Genomic DNA, 22,638 nt, shown 5'->3' on the forward strand with positions numbered 1-22,638 from the left:
AGAAAATTCACTGTTTATGACTATGTTTAGTTTTGCAGTCTGAAGCATCTCTTGAAACAAGCCCATGGGCACACAAAATTTGAATAAATTTTCATGCATGAAATATGTTACACCTTTGGCAAAAAAGAAAATCCATTTACAAAAACAGATTTGGGTAACTCAATTATAAAATATGAGCATCTTACTCCATTTCCCCCAAAGAAGTTTCCTATATTATTCTAAGTATACTTGAAAGTATACAATAAATACATAAAGCTAGCTGAGTATGTTTACTTCAAGACAACAGTAGCCAGAGACTAGAGTTTGAGGATTCACCTTTGTGAGGAAAAATCCAAAACAGTCTGTGAGCTTCTTTCCAAACCTGAGTTAGGACCAAACAATTCATGTTCCTTCTAGAGGGAAATGAGATTTCTAACAGAAGGTCAATATGTTTACTCTTGTTAGTCTTAACCCCTGTTCCAAATGCTACAGTTGAAATCCCCAGCACACCTTCAAATGACACCTCCTTCCCAGAACATCCACGCAAACCCCTCTGCCAGTTACGGGCTCTTCCCTGTTTTCTCGTTCTGCACTTCATCTTTGCTGCCTCGCGCAGACACAACATGTGCGTGTTTTCCAGAAACGGCACAGCGCAAGCAGCGGATGAGCAGTTACCTCTGAAGGCATTCCAGCAGCTGTAGATGAAACATGTTCTTCCTGCGTGTGCCTTTCCTTATGGTACTGGTGTCTGCTTGGAGTTGGCCTTCGCAAGGAGTTGTCAGGGTCGTGTGCTCGGGTGCCAGCAGCCCCTATCTAAGGGGCCCTTGCAAGCGCTCGGGGTGCGGGGAGGACAGGATGCCAGTGTGCCTCCCGGCTCTCGGTGAGGCTGAGAAATGTCATAGCTCCATATTTAACAATTTTAATGGTTTCAGATTCAGTCTTATAGTTAAACTTAACCGGACATGATGGATAAAGATACTCAAGGATAGATTTTTTTTTTTTTTTTTTTTTTTTTTCCCCCCAGTAATACTGGTATAAATCCAGATTTACACTGGATTTGTATTTGCTTATCAGAGACCAGAGTGTTAGGTACACAGGATTTTTCTGCAATACTATTAGAATATTTTCATATGCATAAATGAGTAAGTATTAGTTTCCATAAAATATGCTGCCGTTGTAAATATGATTAAAGGACAAAATGAGGAAAAAACTCAGTCAATTGCCATTAGGAATTTCTAACTATTTTCTTTTCTCACTATCGCTTTATTTGATGAAATCTGTTTTACAGCATATGGCTTCAATCTAGACTAGACCAAGCCTTTTTTATTCCTTTTATATTTGCCCTTCATAGAAGATACTACCCCAAGGATTAACTTATAAATGAGAAATACTATGCTGTAATTCTCAGATGAACAGCAAAAACACTCTGTATTTGTGAAGCACTGCAAAATATTATTTAATACCTCCTTAAATTCTAGGGTTCCATTCATATCAGTAGAAATCAGTCTGGTTATTGGAGGGGTCTCAACTATGAGTTACTTCTGTACATTTTGTGCTGGTAGTTACCTATAGTATCAATTAAGTGTCTAACTTGCATGAATAGCCGTGCTGATATCTAAGTGTGTGCCATGAAGTTGGAGTATAAAAGTTGGAGTATAAAAGCTGCAAGTGCCGTTATATTCCCTGCATTGGCTAGGAGCAGTCTGCAAGAGTTAATAAATTGGCCCTCAGTTGCTGGGGGGGTGGGGGGAGAGCAATTCATGATATTTTTAAATAAAAATATTGTTTCTTTAAAGAAAATGCTCTTGATAAACATGTGTTTCAGGTAAATTATAATTGCTTAAAAATTCTGTTCAGTTGCAGATAACTCTTCATTCTGAAAGAGTGGTACTATTTGTATAGCAGAAATTCCTCAACATTAAAAATGTTGTGGCTCATAATATTCCTGCTTCTAACCTCCCCTTTTAAGAGACTGAACGTTTTGGGCTCAAGCATTTTTGCTAGGAAAACTTTGAAGTGCTGGGGAAAGTAGAAGTGAAGATGCAATTGAAAAGGCAAAAAGAAAAAAGGGGGGGAGGCAAAGCATGAAAGGGAATAGCAGCAAGAGCAAAATACAGAGTTGGGAATAAAGGGGGCTGCTTGTGGGGTGGGAGGGGGGAAATGAAAGGCTTCTCATCAAGAACCTCTATAGCAATTCAAGGAAAAAGATTTGGCTGCTTTTGTCCTGGGCAATTACACTGGAACTATCCCCTACTATACCATATGTGACGCAATGGAAACTGCCCACACTATTAAATAGGAGAAGGAGAGATCTGTTTGGTGAAATGAAGGCAGCCCTGCAAAACTTCCCAGTCCTTGTAAGACAGGACAAAGACAAAGAAAAGCTTTTATTTAACGCTGTGGCTTGTTGAGCACAGCTTCTCTGTGACATGCAGCCTTGCTTACAATAAACAGCTTTGGGGGGTTTCAGATGCCTCAGCTTTGCTTCAGTGTGTTTAATCACCTGCAAAAGCTGTTTATTGCCCTGTATACTTCCCCCACCATGAACATTATCCTTTAAGTATAAGGCTTTATGGTGAGTGTAAGCAGTCCAGATGATGTAAGGTACAAGGCACAGGCAGAGCTATGTGTGAGCACAGATGGAAGTAAATCCATATGAGGACTACAGACCATGAAAGTAGAAAGATAAGCTATAGTAATGCAGTGCGATGGTTTTGCAGGTGCTCTGCTTAGTCTTTAAAATTCCCCCTTGTTTGGTTAGAGCTGCACTGGCAGTCTCAAATGCAACTGTCAAAAAAGATACATGTTCAAAAAAAATTGAAGGCTCATGACAAAGTCAGAAAGGCTAATAAAAGGCAGTTGTTTGTACAGCTGCAAACAAAGCATAACACAGTATTTAAATGAGGAAATGTGATACTGTATAGAGCACTTGCTTTATTGAGAGAGGAGCACTACATACACTGGTAAAGAACCTCCTCCTAAAAGGACATCGGCAGCGGGACAGTTAAGAAAAGACTATTTACAAAAATATAGAACTTTATTTTTCCCCCTTCTCCTGAGAAGGGCAGAGACAAAGATCACTGAATTCAATTCAGATTTCTTTAAAGTTTTTGGCAGTTTTTTTTTTTTTTTAACTTTGATTAAGAATCTAATAAAAAAAACAAGGCTTCTAGCAACTGTGCTGCTACAGAATTTGATAACAGCGATACAAAGTGGTGGCTAGTGTGGTGGCCAGTGTAACAATCACATTCCTCCCTATTTCAGAAAAGCCTAATCTCGCTAAAATTCCTGACAGTACAGCCATTTTTACACAGAAGGAAGGAAAAAAAATAGTAAGAAAATGAGAGGATAATAATTGTAAACTGGAGAAAAAGACTTTAGGTCAAGTGCCCTTTCATTGTCTTTCATGTCCTGAAATAGTCCCAAACAGAAGACATTTTACAGCTTTGACAAGCAGTTTGTCAACTCTTTTTCAGAAAGAATTATTAATTTACTCCTCCACTGTATGGTTTTAAAATTTTTGTTTTCCTTTTATTTACAATTTTGGCTTTTTAGTGTTTTTTTCCATGCCAGGAGAATTCTAACTTTTACTGTATTTTTTTTACCATGCTTTTGTTCTACTTTCTGTATTTCTCAAATTGCTTTTCTTCCTAATTTATCAAATATTAGTATTATCCCAATATTCACTTTATAACTTCCCTGTTACTTCTCAAGCCCACCTCAATGAGTCCTAGTGAAGAAACATAGATTCATTAGTTAAGAGGTATGGTTTTGCTAATGTCATGCTCATTTTTATGCTTCAAGCTATTTCCTATTTTGAAGGTATTTATTTGTCAAAATCAGTTTTTCCTAGGAGTATTTTTGCCGGTGCACATACGAACTGAGATCTCGGCTAGGACCACGTGCTTGCTGTAGCTTGCAGCATTTGTATGGTGCTACACATGAACTGATTTCTCAACTAGGTCCAACTATAGCTTGCTTTCCAAGGAGTCTCCTTTGATTGCCTGTTGAAAGCAATTAAATTCTATATTAAAATAAATTAAGCAAAATTTGACTAGTGAATATAGATTACAGTTTAGGCCAATGGGGCGTGGGACCTTTGACTTCAAAAAGTGGTGAAGAAACTTGGACCAATACAAAAAGGACCCTTTGGGCTCCATCATGAATTGACTTGCTTGCAAAGACCAACTAGCCAGGATAAAATCACTTTGGCTTTTACACAATTAGTAGTGGTTCAAGAAGTCTGGCGAAGAGAAAGCAAAAGGGCTACATTTCAATATTTGAAGTAAAAATATCAGCACAGATTCTTTGTGGAAAAATGATGAAACGCATTGTAGGTAGTAGGGCTCCTTCAGAGGAACATAATTCAGACAATTTTGGCATTAAAAAAATTAATCATCACAATGTGTTATTGACAGTTAGGGATGCAGCATGGAATTCAGTGTATAATTCTGGTTCTTCCCCTACATGAAGTGACTTGGGCTTTTAAATTAAATTATGCTAGCTCAGCCTCTAAGAGTCAAAGCCATAAACCTTGTAATATGTGCTTATATTGTGCAATGCTGCAAAAATAATTAAATCAACTTGTTTTTTAAGAAAAAAATATTTTAAGTTTATTCAATGCAATTTCACAGTGCTTATAAGAGGATCAGTTGAATCAGTAAGCTAAAAATGCTGACATTTGAAGCAAGTACTGTTGCAAATACTAAACTGATATAATTGCAGATTCAGTAAGAGTTTCCACAAATTCCAATCTATTATGAAAAAAATATATTCTTTATGAATGCCCGTTCATTCCCCCCATCAAATTGACTGAAATTTTAATTCAGCTATCTTTAACTTACAATGCTTTTACTCTGAAGTGTCAAATACAATCTGAACTGCTTTACAGCAGAGAAATACGGGGGAAAATTAACTTTATTTAACTGCAGCCATCTAAAAGATAGCTTTTCTTAGTAAGAAAAAATCTATCATTTTTTCAGAGTATTTTTTTAGATGCCTRTGTTAACGCTGATGAATGCTAGTTAAGGTTTCTGGAGAAAAGTTAGGAGTAAAGCAGCCAGACTCAGAAAGCTGTTCAAAAGACAGAACYGCGGAAACGTTGGCTGACGGAGCGGTCTGGAGGCTGCTGGTCCAACCGCCCCCTCCAACCGGGGCTCTTGGCGACACTAGGTCAGGTCAGCTGAGTCCCTCTTGGGGAAGAGGGTGTTGGGAAATAGCTCTGACATCCTGTGCTTAGTCCCTATTCAGACACGTCTCTCTGAAGTCAGTTTAGCAAAGGATATCCCGCGCCTTTTTGCGGTGACTTTTGCCTGCCTTTGTAAAGGGTACTGCAGATATGCACACACATCTGCATGTGAAGGAAGATGCCAAACTTGTAATTGTGATTAATTGTGGCAGTCACAAGTCAAACAATACAGGTCTTGGTGTAACAGGCAACTGAAGGTCTTTAACTGAAGGCCTTCAGTTTTGTCTCCTTTGTCAATTCAATCACTCATCTGTGTCCAGTGGCCACCAAAAAGCAGGACCCATGGCAATTCCAGGTGATCAAAAGTCATTAGGATCAAAATGTACCCACAAGACCCACTCCCTGTATTATAGGCAAGTGACAGCTTTTAGTCACAAGTGACCTACTTTAGACCGAGCAGGTTTTTCCTGCACTGTTAAAATCCGTCAGCAGCAAATGTAGAACAGCTAACCAGTAAGTGCTTAGCTAATTTATACTTGTTGGTTAGCTATACAGAACTTGCTCTCCTTTCTTGTAGGTAGTACTGGTAAAGTCATATTTGTTACTCTATCTTGCTGGCAAATGAATTAAATTTACCACTTAACCAAGCATGAAATTATGTTTTCAATTCTAATTCAATAAAAGCTGAATAAGCCAGGAACAGTTACATATCTCATGGAAGAATCGGTTATCACCAGAATCGGTTATCACCAGAAGTATCTGTTGTAGTCATTAAATAAAGTGGTTGCCCATCTATAGTGCATCAAGACAGAAAGCTGATAGCCCAGTTAGCTGCAATGAGCCAATGGAGGATGCAGGTAGTAAAGCTTATTGACTGAGATCAAAATACCTTAAGAAGTTAATGAAATGTAACCCTCATTTTGCAAAAAAAAAAAAGGTGTAAAATCTCTATAATGCTCTGTAGGGCTTTTGCTACTGTGGCAGATAAGGAAAATCCTAAGTGTTCAACTACGATCAATCCAGATGCTGACTTTGTTCTGGTAAGTAAAATGGACTGCGCTTACTCTGGCCTTGAGGCTAAGAGCACCACTCACAGCCAAATGGCTAAATTCTCGTGGGCTCCAAAGCACGGCCGTCGTGTCAAACTGGGAGCGTCCCACTGCCCATGCTAAACCTTGGCCCGTTCCCAGGAGTGATTTGGAAAAGCTAGCTAGCACAGGCCAAATCTGTGCCAGAGATAATGTTAACAATTAAATAACATAAATGAAAAAAGGACTGTGCCTGTGCTCGTGTGCTGCCACTGCGTAATTTACTGGTGTAGATGTTATGGCTCATACCCACAGAGCTGTGCAATGTCTTGTGAGCGTAAGTCAGCAGTAATAGTAAGAGCACAAAACTGGGATCAGTTCTGTACCCTGAAGTTCAGATCAACCTCTGCATTGCAGGAGTCGGGGAAAAGGGGAACTATCCTCCTCCTCCTGGGACTGTTGTTCCAGTTTGTCTTGTTAGCAGCCAGTTTCTGTCTGCTCTAATGGGATTCTGGTCCTCTTGCACTATACATTAATGTTCAGACTAGAAAGATGATGGCAACTAGGAAAAAATATTCCTACAACCTAGAGGCTTTTAAAGATAAATTTACTATCTGTGTAGTTTCAAATTCTACAAGACAACAACATAAATTTTTCCTACAGAGCCTTGACAATCACAATTCCCCTCTTGAAAATTCTTAGAAAGAGAAGTGGGTGATGATCTATTGATCCAAAGCTGGTGCACGTTAATCCCTTATTTTCTTCTTTCAACAAATATCATACAAATGTTATTTCTCTTGGTTTCACCAAGAATGTTCTGAAAACAGTCTGTTCTACCTGCTAATTCATTTTACGAATCTCTAAGGAACAATCTGTTTCATACAGTTTTTGAGTATGGAGGCCAGTTAAGTCTTCTCTTGAACTGCTACTTGAAACTCTGGGTCTGTGATGGGTCTATGAACAAGCCAGTTTTCTCAAGAGAACTAAGTAACTCTCCTATCTAAAAGGATTACTTATTACCAAAGCTCCCTCTGAAATCAAACACTTAATGAACAATCACAAAAATTGTATGTGTGCATCTTGTTTTACTGCTGTGCCAATGTCACTGATTGATACTTTTGCCGGACAGGACACTCACATCTCAGGAATCCTAGTTTTTAAGCAAATCCTGACTCAAGTGTTTTATCATTCTCTATCATAACATTTTGATATACAGAACTCTTCTTTCTGCCTTCTTATGCTATTAAACAACAATTGCAGCAAGACTAACAGTAATATTTATAAAGTTTGCTGTAATTATTTGACACACACTGTAATTCATCCAGCACAGCTGTTTCATTCCCCCATTACATACAACAGAAGCTGTAATATTGTCCCTAATTTATGTATGGAGTGTTCAGCTGAAGGCTGCTGCGTGCTTCCACGCTGCGCGGCTCTGGCGTGCGGCTCAGCAGTACAGCGCTCGCTCCAGTAGTCACCTCTGTGCTGCTCACTGGAAAACAGCAGTCCCAACCCTCCAGAGAGCAGATGGTGTCTGGGAGAGGCAGGAAGAAAAGTAAGTGCAACCTCAGTGGTACACATCTTGCTCTTCCCAGCAGTTCCTCTCCTCAGGAATCTCTTCAGCAGTTCAGTGCCATATGAATATTTATGCTGGGCATAATGGCACACTAAGGAGAGGACAAACATTGTCAGGCAAAGGATTTCAGATGCTGGAATAAACAGTGTGTCATTTATAGCTAAAATGCTTTCAGGAAAAATGCATCTAGGTAGGAAGAGAGGATACTAGCAAAACCTGTTGGCCAAAATAGTATCTAATCCTTTAAATAAGAAAGAGCCTAGAACTAGCTGAGGAAGGAGGATGGATTTAGAATATGTCCATATGAACAGCATTATCAAAGATGTCAAGACGAAACTGGTTTTTACCCAAATAATGATTTAAATGAAAGTGAAATACTCCCTCACTTAGGGTGATTTCTGGATTCTTAGCAATTACCTTTTACAGGTTCTCATTAGCACAGGCCTGAACAAATAGACTTATTTTGGAGTTTGTAATCAGGAATAAATTCTCAACTGTGTTTCTGTTTATAGGGAAAGAGAATGTAATTCTGACTATTATGTTTTTGTAGTTGTGCCTGGATTGCAAATAATAAAGAGTTGGTCCCTCCAGGAGCAGTTCAGGCCTTCACTTCCAGTGAAGAACACTTATTACAAAACTGGCCTAAGACTTCTTCCTGGTGGATCATTTCTCCTCTTCCCCAGCACTATTTTGGGAGAGTAGGAACAGGAGGTGGTAAAGCAGCTGGACACACACACAAAAACATCTTGGTGATATTTGCAGTGATATTCTAAGGGGAACTGAGCAAACCTTCTGCTTCAAACAGCATTTAAAGAAGATGACATTTGGAAAAATATCAGTCCATTCAAACATTTTGAGCTCTTTAGGCAGAAGTCTCCTTAAAACTATGGGACCAAAGCAGAGATGGCCACCACGGCTGCTTGAGCTGCAGACCAGATGTGCAGTGCCAACTCAGATGTCCACTTTTTCTAGTTGGAGCTGATACCTCTGCATGCTCTGCTCCAAGCCAGCTTGTGTATTTTTCAGCAGACCCCCTTTTGGTATACCTTTGGCCTTGAGACTCGCTTACATAGCTGTAAGAGAATTTTAGCTGTGACCTTGCAAAACATAATTATTATGTATTTTAAGTTGTAACAGCCCTTACATGTGTCCTTGTGTTACAGTTTGCAGAGATCCTCAGAGGGCTCTGTGATGTTTAGGTCTGTGACTTATGACAATAGTAAAAAGGTGGCAGATAACTTGTGCTGCTAGATCTTCTGAAAGAAGTTTTTTCTAAAAGAATGAAAACTCCTTTGCTGAGACACAAGTCTCTTCTACATTCTTAGAATGTTCATACAAGCAATGTGACATTTTTATTAGAGTTTATTTTACTCATGATACTGAGTTCTCAGTGCTAGTATCCCTGAAAGATACTGAATATGATGCATTTCTGTTGGAGAAAATAGCAGCCAAACACTGACATGCAGAACTGCAATATTAACAGCTGCGATCTACAAGAAATACAATTTCATTCTTTAATGTACATCCACCTGTGCAATTCTGTGTTTGGTACCTGAGTCCCTAGCTCCTATAGCTCCTGCCTTTATAGAGACACGTCGCATAGCTTCCTCTGAAAACAGATATTACAAATAATTCGTTACAGTAGTAATAGTCTGGTTGTTAACCTGTTTCCTACTTTTCCTCCAGTAACTCCAGTACCTGCTAATGAGTTTCGGCTAACTTTGACAAAGACGATATCTCAGTGTTGTGAGTGTGAAAAATGGGTAGAAGAAGGAACCAAGCTAGTACTGCACAGAGGAAAAGGCAAGTGAAACTCGGGTGTGGCAGGTTGCTGGTAGCAGTAGTCAGCTGGGCAACCAGCAGGTGCGTTTGCAAGCTGGTTGGGCCAAAGGAGCATGGAATTAGCCACCGCATTTACTGCCTTTGGCTTCTGACGGAGGGGCTCTGTGAAGCAGTGGAGAGTGGTAATGGAGGCCCAGAGGAAGTTAGACTGCAATTCTGTAGGGAAGTAGGCTTCATCATTTCTGCTGTTTATAGAATGCTTTGTGTTAACAGAAGACCTGCAAAAAAGCCTTAAAAGTATCAAACCAGATACAGAAATTCTTTACCACCAAAATGTAGCTGTCTCGGGGACTGAGGTCATTGAGGCGGTGATAAACGAGCAAGTGGATTGCACAAAATCTTTCGCAATAATAGAGGACCGTTCTGTTTGGAATTTGATCGCAGATGCTGGCATACATCCCTGTGCTTCCATACAATATTCTAGTGTAAATATGTATATTTACACACGGGAACTCAGTGTAAGCACTATAAAAAGCCTGGATACAGCATCCATCTGGTTATGGGTAGATAGTGGCTTACATTGAGAAGATTTCAAGATCAAGTGCCAAATTGATCTGAAGAGCTTTAAGCCTGAAGTTTAGATTTGCAGGCATGGATTTACTGTTGGGTGGCTAACGAATCTGAAAATATCCCAGATATCAGTGCCTTCTGTCTACGTCAAATTCATCTTGGTAGCAAGGTTTTGGGTGCGTAACTTTGTTATTCAGCATTCAAACCTGTCCCTGGGCAATATCATACCTGCAGCTCTGTTTAACAATGTTTCTGTGCTTCTAATTGAGCAATACCTGATAAATGGCCCTGAAATGTGTCAAATGGGGATTTACATCCCAATCCATCTTCAGGCTACTGAAACCATGACAGCCTGTCATTTTTAATAATACACTTGAAGGAAAGATTGTGAACGTGTATTTGCATCAAAAGCTGAAGTCACTCAAAAGTAGCTATTAATGTCCATCAAATTAATAATATACTTTACAAAACTAAATACAAAAATACATTTATATGGAAAGGCTGTGATGATATCAAAAGAAACAGGACACTTACGTGATTAAAAATAATGTCCCTTTTAATCCCCTTCCTCCCCCCCCCCCCACAAAAAAAAAAATCTTTGAAATAGCACCGTTGAACACTATTATGGGTAGAGGTCTTAAATATTCCTAGGTGAAACAAGTCTAGGTGAGGTAGTTAAGGCTAACTTCTTAGTTAGGGCCAAGAATCTTCAAAGGAGCTTTTAAGTGCCACCTCAGCACAGCTGTGCTGCCTTTAGCATCGCCGCGGAAGATGCTATGATTTAAATTTGTCTCCAAGATGTATTTCTTTACACTGTGTGTTGGGGAAGGGAGGGCTGCAAATTGAAACTATATGGTTTTGCTACTATCAGCAGCAAACTGTGACGTTGATATGCTGCCTTCAGCTGCTGGCTGAAGGGATATGGGAGTAAAGGCTATATCCATTCCTTATTCCTACACATCTATCTGAGCCAAAGGAAGTCAAGAAACATGATTTAATCTTATTAACCCTTGCCCACACTTTTCTGACTTCCCCTCACTCCCAGCCCTATTATAAATTTCAAACGAAGCTATGTGACAACATGCCATCTAAGGTTAGTGTTTCTATGAACATCCTCTGCTGTTGTGCGGCTTCCCTAAGACTGACCTGTTGTAATAAGGCAGAGTGCAGCGTGTGCTAGTGTGTGGGGTTTTTTGTTTTATTTTTTTTTAGCATGGTACCACAGCCTAAATATTAGTACTAATTATATTTATGATGTACGTATTTTCACCTTATCCCCTAAACTGCTTTGAGGTAGTTAAGACCTTGTGAATTCATAATGGTGACACTGAAAGTCATCTTTCTTGAAAAAACTGAATAATTCTTTCAGATCTCCGATTGTCTCAAGAAAGGAACCTCCTCAGGGTATGTGAGCACCCATATGAACTTCCTCCAGATGATAATCAGTTATGATGCAAGTTATGCAGATTTAAGTCCAAGATGAGTTCACGGAAACCATCTCTATTTATTTACAGTATTATTCTGAGCTGGGGCTGAGGCAACATGGACAAAATACAAATTGCAAAAATCAACAGTTTATTGACTTTCTATACAAATTATGCTATTTCTTTGGATTGCTGCTTTAATCAAATGTCTTATGGAGTTTATGCATTCTGAAAACTTAATGGAAAATAGAAAACTGCAATCTCATACTCTCCTTTACTGGACTCCCATAATGATGAATGACAAGATAAAGCTTTTGAAAAAGGAGGAAAGCTGAGAGTCACACACACACACATACACACAAAAGCATACACACGAACACACTTATTTTTCCTAGAAGACAAGTGTTGTAAATTGAGATGGGAAAGGCTAAGAAAGGAACTGCATCCCAGAGAAGACTTGCAAAAATGCGATTGTTATGTATTTAGCATTTTCTAGTCATGTACCAAAATTTTCCTTTTTCTTTTATCCAAGTTTAGTAAAGCAAACATCTAAAAATATTTCTTTATTTTACTCTTCTTCACCTTTGCTAGTTAAAATAGACTCCTGAATGATTTTCGGGAGTCAAGCTTAATTTCCTTCTTTATGTCCCCTCAGGCACTTGCTCAGAAAGCTAAAATTTCCATTGTCGGGCCTAAACTGCAGCACTGTTTCTCTTTCAGGGACACAAATAACAACTTGATAAAGAAGTGGAGGTAAAACTATGTAGTTATAATTGCTTTCAATTGAAAGCAATAGTTATATGATTGACCTATAGTTATAAATTAAGACACTTACCTTTCTGACACAGCGAGCTGCCATACCTCTAATCAATACTACTATGAGCTATCATTTTCTGTCACTTTTTCTACAGGAAAAACATATCCCAAATAAAAAAGGGCAAGTGCAAATGCATTATTTTCTCTTTCCAATGTCCTTACAAGGCCTGCCACCTCCTGTAACATATACTGTCCCTTATATTAAGAAGTTTCTTACCCTCAATTTACGCACACTCTCTTCCTCTGCTCCAGAATCATCTACTGATGGTTTTCCTCAGCCTGTTGAGGGGCACGCAGCTTATGTAGCCCCACTGCTTTACCATCCAGAGTCCAATCTGATGAGGAGCTGCTTATCCACGCTCTTGTTTTTGATTATTAGAAACAGTTTGCTGACCTCTGCTTCAGTTCTTAAGCTCCTTTCTCTCATCTAATCCTAAAATACATAGTTTAATTTGCGTATCTATAAGCAAAGGGTGTCTACTTCACTTCTCTACAATCAGTGATTAACTAATTAATTAAACAGGGGGGAAAACAATGCATGTGCCATTGTGAAGTGCCTACTCTGCCTGCAAGACAAGCAGAAATCCCTGGTGGAAATAAGGTAGTTTCTTGGTTACATTCAGAGCAAAACAGCGTAAGGAGAGGTGACTAGGAACTGTTATCTGTTGTGCTGGAGAGACAAAAACCAAAAGCAGTTTCTTAAGCGCAAGACTTAAAATTATTTTGTGCTTAATGCCCTAGCCATAAAGCAATTTTACTTAGCCTCAATTTTTTTAATTTATATGGGAGGGAGATCCACAAGTCAGTGTGAATCTTAGTGTACTTTTTTGTTACTTCTACTTGATTGGGACTGCTGTAATATAGCAACACCAGGCACCAGTCTATAGTTTCAACCCTACTACCCCCTCTATGGATGACAGTTATGTGTTTTTTTAAGTGAGAACTTCTTCCTCAGCTTCCCCAAAAGCCCAAATCCAGCTGGTCAGGAAATGGGTCTCTTACAACCTTACAATTAACACCCTGAATACGCATCTCCCCCTATATATGGTCTACTAAGAACAAAGTTTGCAGGTACCTCAGAAACAGTCCTTGGCAAGTCTTCTTGTTCTGAATAGCCAATGGCTAGGACTGATTAACAACATCTACTTTAACCTGCTAGTTTTATTTTATATTCACTTACTAATACATCTGAGAACACACAGTACTGTAGGAGTGAAAGAAATGTTTCACAATTATTCATTTTTTATTCATTTAAGTTTTTGATGTTTGCATTGGACTTCTGCCTTTCTGGAGCCACTCTACATCAAAACATCATATTATTAAGCCCTCTGAAAATTCACCACAAATCAGTTTACAGATGACATTGATGTCTTACTGCTATTCATTCCTCCTGGACCATTTCTAGCAATTCATTTTTTATATTCCTGCAGTGCTGAAATATCGTTCACACCGCTATCTGTCCTTTTAGTAATCACCAAAGCAAAGCTTGGCAGTTGTCATATATTGTACTCTTGAGAAAAATGCTAGTAATATTCTGAATTGATTGAACAGCATGGAATCAGAACAACCTGGCAGAGAAAGCACTTAACTGACTTCAGTTCCTAATTCTGTCTTTTTTTCACCCTATTTTGGTTTAGAAACTGCTAAATGTTACCATTATTTTTGATGCATAGAATAAGCCAATTATTTATAAAGATATTAATTTAAATAATATATGATTGCATTCATTAACGTCCCATATAAGAAGACAGAATTATGGATTGTAGTGAGTAACTGTCCTTCAGGGACAGCCCTTGGCCAGCAGACACCGATTTTTTTCATTTCCCCAGAGATTAACATGAGGTAGAATGGTCTTTCTTAAAAAGAAAGAGATTTTTAAACAGAACTTTACATGTTTTAAAACACAGTTTAAGTCCTTGAGCATGACTAAAATTATTAGTAACAAATGGCATCACTAATGTGACAAGGTTTAATTAACTGGAAGGGATTCACTTTGTATCTAAAGCAAATATTGTTACTCAACATTATTAGGAGGAAAAACAATAACTACAGCAAAGAACTGGTTAAAAAAAAAANAAAAAAAAAAAAAAAAAAAAAAAAAAAAAAAAAAAAAAAAAAACAACACAATGCTCATGCTCCAAGATAACAGAAATTCCTGAAAGGATGCTAGCGTCCCACCCAAGAAGCAGTTAGGGCACCAGGGCCAAGAACTAAGCAAGCTAGTGGCAGAAGTGGCTGCACCAGAACCGCCAGCCCTGCTCATGCCACAGCTGATGCTGTCTAAGCAAAGGCACCAGGACCGCTATTCGTGATGGTGTTCAAGCACTTAAAACCACGTACAGCTCAGCACAGATGCAGCCTCTACAACCCCAAGTGACGTCTACTGGTATCTTTCAAAGTCTTTATTTCATTTAGAATATCCCCAAGGACTTTTGCTGTTTTAACAAAGAATTTCTTACAAATTACCAAATTACCACAGAAAAATCTAAGATTTCCTCAAAATTTGAGGAGGTCTACAAAAACAAAATACAAAATGTCCCCCATAGGCAGTAGAGTGGAGGCCAAGACAGCAGCAAACCTTTCCTTTGTGGTTCTGCTTCAGACACTTGTCTTCCTAGTATGTGTTTCTCCCTAAATTTAGAAATATAGTACTGCCTTTGCACACATATAACTGCTTCTCAGCTAACCTGAGCTTTAGATAATTCAATCTTAAAAATCTTGGCAATAGGATCCTTGAAAAAAAGTCCACAGACAGCTGGGAGACCAAAGGCAGATGGTCTGCAGGGGGTGAGGGGGAAAGATTTTGGGGAACAGAGGCAAAGATGTTCTTGGAGAAGATACTGCCAGCATGAGTGAAAGGAAAAACGGGTCCCAGCAGAGGAGGTCCTAGCTCGGTGTGAAGCCCCATACTACTGTGAGGTGGTTTGTGTATGATGAGCAGTTTGCAGACCACAAGCTGGAAACCGCTGCCTTGGAGACTAGAATCCATAGTGCTTTTTGTCGAAACGCCGCTACGCTGCACTAGCTCCTCTGTTAAGCTATTCTGTTGTCCAGTTCTCATTGCCTTGGTGCCTATGTGAACCCAAAGAAAAAAAGTAAAGCAAGTAAAACTGTATTTTTCTTTGTGACAGAGTGGAGAGGTGTGATTTGTATGTTAATAAGGGTTTGCATTGTTTATTAAAAAGGAGTGTTTATCCGAAAAGGGCTGTGTTTAAATTCACTAAAATGGATACTCAAGAGACAAAGCTGGAACTGAGAGAGAACTGAAACACGGGGAGTTTCCTCAACAGCAGCATTTTTTTCTAGAGAAATTATCTGCATGTAAACTCATTAAGGACCTCGTGGTGAAACTCTRTATCTTGAAATCCAATTATCTGTATCAATGATATTCAGCCCTGAGGACCTCAAAAGCCACTTTCTCAGAAAATGGAGACGCACAAATGTACAAAATAACGGCACAACACAGCATTAACACCTGAAGATGTAAACTGTATGATCCAGTACTGCACTGCAATGGGTGGACATCACATAAAGCAATATATTATTGCTCACTGGAACTTTATTTTTAAAATTGAATTGAAGTGGTATAAATATGGCAAACTGCACTGCCATCCCGTTTGCTCCCGAATRGAATGAGAAGTTTCTTTTCAACCTCTCTTTCAATAATTCAGAAATATTAAGGCCAGAAGTCACTATTAAGTTGCCTGCTGTGTAACAGGCCACAGATCGTATTCTTTTCCCCCTTGCAGGCTGCTGGGTAGGAAGACAATGATGTTGTTCCTTCAGCATCTCTTTTCAGACAATTCTGTTTCTTTAGTAACGAGAAAATACATTTTTTTTTTTAATTCTCAGCTGGTCTAAAAATTTGGAGGAAAGTGTCAAGATCGTTTACTAAAATACCTTCCAATATTAACACTGAAATAAGGGAAGCTCTCTGACAAAAGATACTAGAAAAGTAACTACTAGTGTGAAGGTGGAAACCTCATTCCAGATAAATTATATAAAGGAAATGGTTTGGAATGGTTTTGGTCTGATGTTTTAGAAATACAGACCAATACAGGTAACTAGTTAGAGAAATTAAGCAATGCTCACACATACACAAACGAATGAACAGGAGAAACCGATGCTAAGAAATGGAAGAGTTAAGAGGAGATAGTGTAAGCCTGTGGGCATGTTGTCCGCTTGTGTTATTGGAATTGCTCTAGGCGTGGGCTTGCATTCTGTTCCCGTGGGTGAACCTCTTCTGTTCCTACTGAAGTTAATTTAAAAAGTGAATCACACAGAGTAGAAATGTTTTCAGAATCAGAAAACTGATGTCTACTTTAACAGTAAAAACCTTTGTTAAAAATTTGAAGTTACTCTTCCAAGAATAACTTTACCGAAAGTTTCCGTACATCTAACTGCTCTCTTAAGGCTTGACTCTCCTCCGAACACCCTTTCTAAATGATGTGTATAATTTTGACTTTTGTTCACTATGCATCTAAGATAGCTTGTTATAACTGTGGTTTGAAATCATATTAAATCCCTTTTTTATTTGCTCATCATTTTCTTGGGATCAATTCCATAAAATCCTTTAGGGTGCAGCATAATCACAGTTAAGTGTTGTTTAAGAAATTTCCTGGCTGCTCTATCAATTAGTTCATTGCCCTGAAAACTGAAGTGCTTCGGCCTATAAGAGACACACCTCTATTTTCAACATATAAGAACACAATAACAAAAAAAGTGAATGCAAATATACTACTTGCAAAATCAAATTCTTACTGAAGCCTTAACAAACAGTTTTTTTAAAAGCATCAAATTGCAATCTTTTGCTCGAAGGAGAGTTTTGATTCAACTATTTTAGGTATCTCTCTAAAATAGACTAAAGTTCAACTAGAACAAATCCTGTTCTCATAACTTGACAGAAGAGCATCACTGTTTGACATCAACAGGATACCATTTCTGAGTGTGAAAAGAACACCTCATTAGTGATAAAACATCTCCCAGGCCCTCAGTACCTCCGGTGTTTTATTAATAATCAGACATTTGCTTCATTCTGAGCTGGCACAAAACCAGTTAAATTCTTAGAATTGTTAAAAGTAATAAATATTCTAAAACTCCTGGCTTCAACTCRCTGGCAGTTTCCATGTAATTTTGTTCTTAAATTTCACATTATGTCATAGCATAATTTATAAATAATCTGAAATATTTCAGACTTTACATAAATATTAGAATCAGTAAAACTCTTACTTTGACATCAAAAACAAAAACCTCAATGCATTTCTGTTTAAAAAGGAAAATGTACGTGTTCCTTTGAAATTTGGACCGGAGTTGGAAGCACTACTGTCCTTCAGTAAGCAACGATATCACCATTTTATCCTTTCTGTTAAGAGGCTCACATCAATTCTGATATATGTGCACACGAACCACCAGAACCTCAGTGGAAACTACAGAGCAAATTCCCAATATCTCATACTGTTTCCAGGAGAAATCTCAATTGTCAAGATGCCAGGAAAAGATAAATCACTTTGGAATAACCTTTTGTTAGCATCTCTGCTTGTTCTGATATTGGTTATTCTGTAAGTCACAACGCTTTTTCATTTGCTTTGTTCTGTATTGCAGAAGACTGAATAAAAGAAGAGATCTACCTACACAGACTAAGCAACAAAATATTTAAAATACCTTTTTAGGCACCTCCAAATAAGGTAAACAACACAAAACCCATTCTGAACTAATGACTATTTCCAAGAGTGCTAACAAATTCCACTAGGTTCAAGATATTATAAAAAAAATCTGTAATTAAAAAATATCAAACACCCAGTTGGATAAACAGACAAATAACTTGGTTATTTGTGATTGTTCCTGAACTTCCATACTGTAAATACATTCTTCAATGAAAAAAAAAGAAATCATTAGGCATAATCATTAGGATCAGTTTTAATTTGAAATGTTTCAAATTACTACCACTCTTTGAATGGCAATTTCGGAAGAAAGTATTTCTCAGAAATGAACACAGCTGATTTTTTTGTTGCTCAATTCTAAAATTTGTCTTCACTCCTTATTTTTAGTAAGTATATTCATTATAATTTTTTAATAGACATAAATGGAAAGAATGAATTAGCCCTTAAGTTCCATAATACAGAAAATCAGTTTAACAATCACATATGTAAAATGTCCCCTATGCTATTAGCATCACATGAGATCATTAAAAGTGAAACATGCTTGGGATCTAAATCCGTTCTCCTCCTTCCTGCAATTTTTTCATTGTATGCACTGACATATAGTAGTTTCAGTTTAGCTTACAGGCTCTGAGTCAGCAGCAGAAATGCACTTGCTTGACTGTTTTTCAAATTCATAGCCATAAATAATTTCTGGTCAATTATTTTGCCTCATATGCATGCAGTAGCACAATGCTGCAATATCAGAGATGTAACAACTTGTAGAAACATTTATGGAACTTGTACTTTTTACTAAAATTAAAAAAATAAGCAAGGTGGAAAGACCTCCTTGAGGCCATAATTTTAAGCTTTTTAGTCTGTCAGGTTAGTTTAAACTGCCAGTGAAGGCTAAATTTCCTTCTCCCAGCTCTGCTGTGGAGATGATAACCTCCGGTGGGGGAAAGAGTGGCGATCTGAGCATGACAAATTAGAAAAACAGTTCAGCAAGACTTACTAGAATCAAGGCCCTTCAGCGTCTACATACTTAGATCACTTCTCAAAAGACAATTTAGGATTTGTGAAAATTTTAGCACTGAACATAACTTTGAGACAGTGTAAAAAACAGAGGCTAAAATGACTGATTAGCATATATCAGTCGTATTTCTGTAAGTACACATACCTCAACAACAATCTCCATATATTTGCAGACCATCATTCTGTCAAGGTAGTTTTCTGTCTCCGCCTTTAGTGCACAAGGACAAGCCTCAAGGTTTATGTTCTGAGCCACAGCTGGACACATCAGCTAACCTAAAATGACTCTGGTTTCATACCTCAGTATATTAAAATACACTTTCTAAATCTGTTTCATCTGATTAGATTTCCATAAACCTCCATTTAAAACAGAGAAAGAGAGGTTAACAAACTAATCAGCTGTGGCAGATATTCTGCTCACTTTCAACATGAAATTATCAGATTGATTTTAGCCATATAAGGTAGTCTTTGCTAACCTATCATTTCCATCATATCCAATATACTTGGAGAGGTACTTATGACCTATTAAAATAAATGTTGTCATTTAGTTTTATAATTAATGTAAGTCAGGAGATGCCCAATAAAACTTGTGTTTTTAAGATTCTAAGTGCCAATATTCTCTAAATAACATAAAAACAAGATTACTTTTTGAACACATCTGTCTGCCTGTCCTATGCTCAGGTAGGAATTACACAGCTCCCTTTATTTCATAGTACGAAGAAGCTTATCATCCCTCCCTGACCCTTAAAATGATGACACAACAAGGTTATCCTGATTTAGATTAATAAAAGTAGGGTTTGGCCATCTTCAGCTACATTTTTAGAACAGCAGCTTTAAAATTCCATTCAGGATGAACACCAAATTTAATTATTAWCATGCAGTTTTTACAAAGGAGGTGCTATTCTTCTAGACAGAAAAGTTTCAAGTAACAGACAGGTCAAATGAAAATGTAAGTATGCGCTAGAAGACATCTAAAAATACATGGTTGCTATCCCTCCAACAATGATAAAGCTTGGATTTGCACAGGATTACCTTGTTATTCTGCCTCGAAGGTGACTGAGATAAAAGTGTTAATGCTTCAGAAATATAAATACAGCAAAATGTTTGTAAGTCTATTAACTTCTTGCTGTTATACCAGAGCATGATAGAACTCATACCTTTCTTCCCCCTGTGTTTATGCGAAGTGGAGTTAGGAAGGGATCAAAAATCATATGGCTGGTTTCAATGTTGACAGGTGACTGTCTTTTCCCAACAGAGCAAAGATTCCAAGCTGAGTTCACCAAACCCCAAAAGGAGGGAACTGCAAAATAAAATAAAAAAAAATGCAGATTTAAGAAAAGTCTGAAAAAAAGAGAAATATATGCAAGTATTAATTAAACTTGTCATACTGTCTCCATGCTCACTAAAGCTGAAAACATAGATATGTTAATCAAGCACCTGAAATGTAAAACTTTATACACAAAGACCAAAACATACTATTTCATATATTCTCATATCAGTGTATTTTTTGCTGTCTTGACGGTACCTAGATATAATACAAGACTCAATTATAAATAGCTCCTTTGTTATTAATATCATAGAATATCTACTTAGCAATAGATATGCGACTCATTTGTCCTTACGCTAACTTTACATGCATACAATGTATCCTTGGATTAGAAACAACCCATTTCTACTCAGTTTTTAAAAAGTCTTCAGGTTTAGTAAAATTCTTTTTAAAATAAAAGATTACTATAAGTGACATATTGTGATTCTGAAGAACAGGTTGCTCTCTAGACGAGTTCTATTCATTTCTTTTCCATTCATGCACAGCTCTTTTAGTCAAAGTTTGTATTTTAAAAACTTACTGTTGGAAAAGCCATATTTTGGTGGTATCTGCAATGGCTTGGAACATGGAGGATCCCCTGAACTCAACTTTCACAAGTTGAGTCACTTTAAAAGATTTTGTGCCCTAACTGGCAAAGTAAGAAGAATGTTCTGTGTGTGAGTATACACTGCTTCTCATCAGATACCTGCAGGCTGGAGGGTCATATTGCGTTTAATCTGCAGTTTCAAAATTTAGACAAGATCAACCTGAACCTCTCTTTGGATGATCAAAAATTTCTGGCTAAATGACTGAGAAGCAACTTACAGAACATATGAAGGACAAACAAATTTTTGTGTGCACTCTTTGCCCCTACTGAAGTTTAYGATGAGGCAACGTTGGCTTTGTCATAATTATTCTGTGTAGTTTTGTGTAGCAGGTGGAAATTTACAGGTGCTAATGTTGATGTTCTGTTTGGAGGATTTGTTTTCTTTATAGATTTTGTTTTATTTTTTCGTAACCTTTGAGCCTCACAGCATTTTTCTGATCTCCAAATTCTGCATGATAAAGTCTGTAAACCCAGACTGGAGCAAGAAGCATGAGGCTGAGCTCATGGGGGCAGGAGCACAGGTGTTTTGCCTAAAGGGTGGAGTTGAAAAGAACTCATCAGCCGCTTATAAGAAGCCTTGCAGATGCTAAGGCTAACTGCATGTGGAGTATTGCAGTGCGAGTGCTTTCTTCTGAGTGAAATCTTTGGCTGCTCTGGTGGGAGCTAYGTGGGTTGTTGCTTTGGTTTGACCCTCATGTTTGTAGCAGACTCAACTCACTGCAAATGTTCTTTGGATGAAAAATAGAAGGAAAATGTCTCCTGAGTACTGTTGCCTCAGGAAAATGGCTTATCTTGGTGAGTGCTTTCCTAACAGTTTAAGTGAAGTTTAAGCGTGCTTAGATGTAAAATTTTGGTTGAGTTAAAATATAGCTTCCTGTATAAACTTTTCTATGGAAGTAAAAGATCTTAAGTTTCTTTAGGCTGTTGCTTGCACAGCAGAACTCCAGCACAAGTATCTACAGAGTACAGATGGAAAATGTTTTGCAAATGTTGAGCCTCTACCTATCCCAGTAGTACACAAGTTATTATCAACAGATATTACTTTTTATATAACAACTGAAAGCTTTTTTTTTTTTTTTTTTTTTTTTTTTTGATAAAGTTTTTTTTTTTTTCTGATCTGAGTCTCTGAGTGTCTGTGTGTCTCTGGATGCTCCATAAGCATGTAAGCTTAAACAGCCCTGAAGAGGTCTAAGTGGCACTGTCCTTACTTCACTCTACTGGGTATTTCTGGCTTGRGAGTCATAAAGGTTTTGTGGGGGGCTGCTGCTAAAAGTTAGTAGCAGGATTTTTGTTAACATCATTAAGCAATAACCCATGCAACGGGGGTTAAAAAAAAAATCTAAAGTTTCCTTACATCCTCTAGTTGAACAGTTCTGAAACGAGCACTAACAGTTGATCCAACTGGCGTGCAGTGCCCAAACCAGGGAGCTATGATTACTAGGCACTGTGTGAAGGCTGGAAGGAGGAGTCACAGTATAATGCCATATGAACTTGGGTAAGTGAAAGGCAAGGACCAGCACTCAGRATTGCTAGAAAATGTGGGCAGATGCCCACATCAAATTAAGTCACTAGTCTCTCTTTGAATATCAGACCCACCCAGAAGGTCAGAAGGCAGGCCCTTAAAATAGGCCTGATGTGACTTTATTCTATTCCTTTATTTTATTTTTTAATGAAAGGAAGGTATGGTTCTACTC

General features: G+C 37.9%; 1 protein-coding gene across 2 annotated transcripts in view; it reads right to left on the reverse strand.

Moving 5' to 3' along the window:
• The window catches only part of CA10 (carbonic anhydrase 10 (inactive)), a 196,179-nt gene that overhangs the window by 104,140 nt on the left and 69,401 nt on the right, over positions 1 to 22,638 (reverse strand). For both annotated transcript variants that reach the window (XM_085304622.1, XM_085304621.1), the window contains one exon: positions 20,189 to 20,331. In XM_085304622.1, the coding sequence (XP_085160748.1) occupies positions 20,189 to 20,331 (143 nt within the window). The remainder of the gene's footprint in view (positions 1 to 20,188; positions 20,332 to 22,638) is intronic.

Source organism: Rhea americana, unplaced genomic scaffold (genome assembly GCF_003343005.1).
Source record: "Rhea americana isolate MKP2758 unplaced genomic scaffold, rheAme1 scaffold_21, whole genome shotgun sequence".
Classification (NCBI taxonomy): Eukaryota; Metazoa; Chordata; class Aves; order Rheiformes; family Rheidae; genus Rhea; species Rhea americana.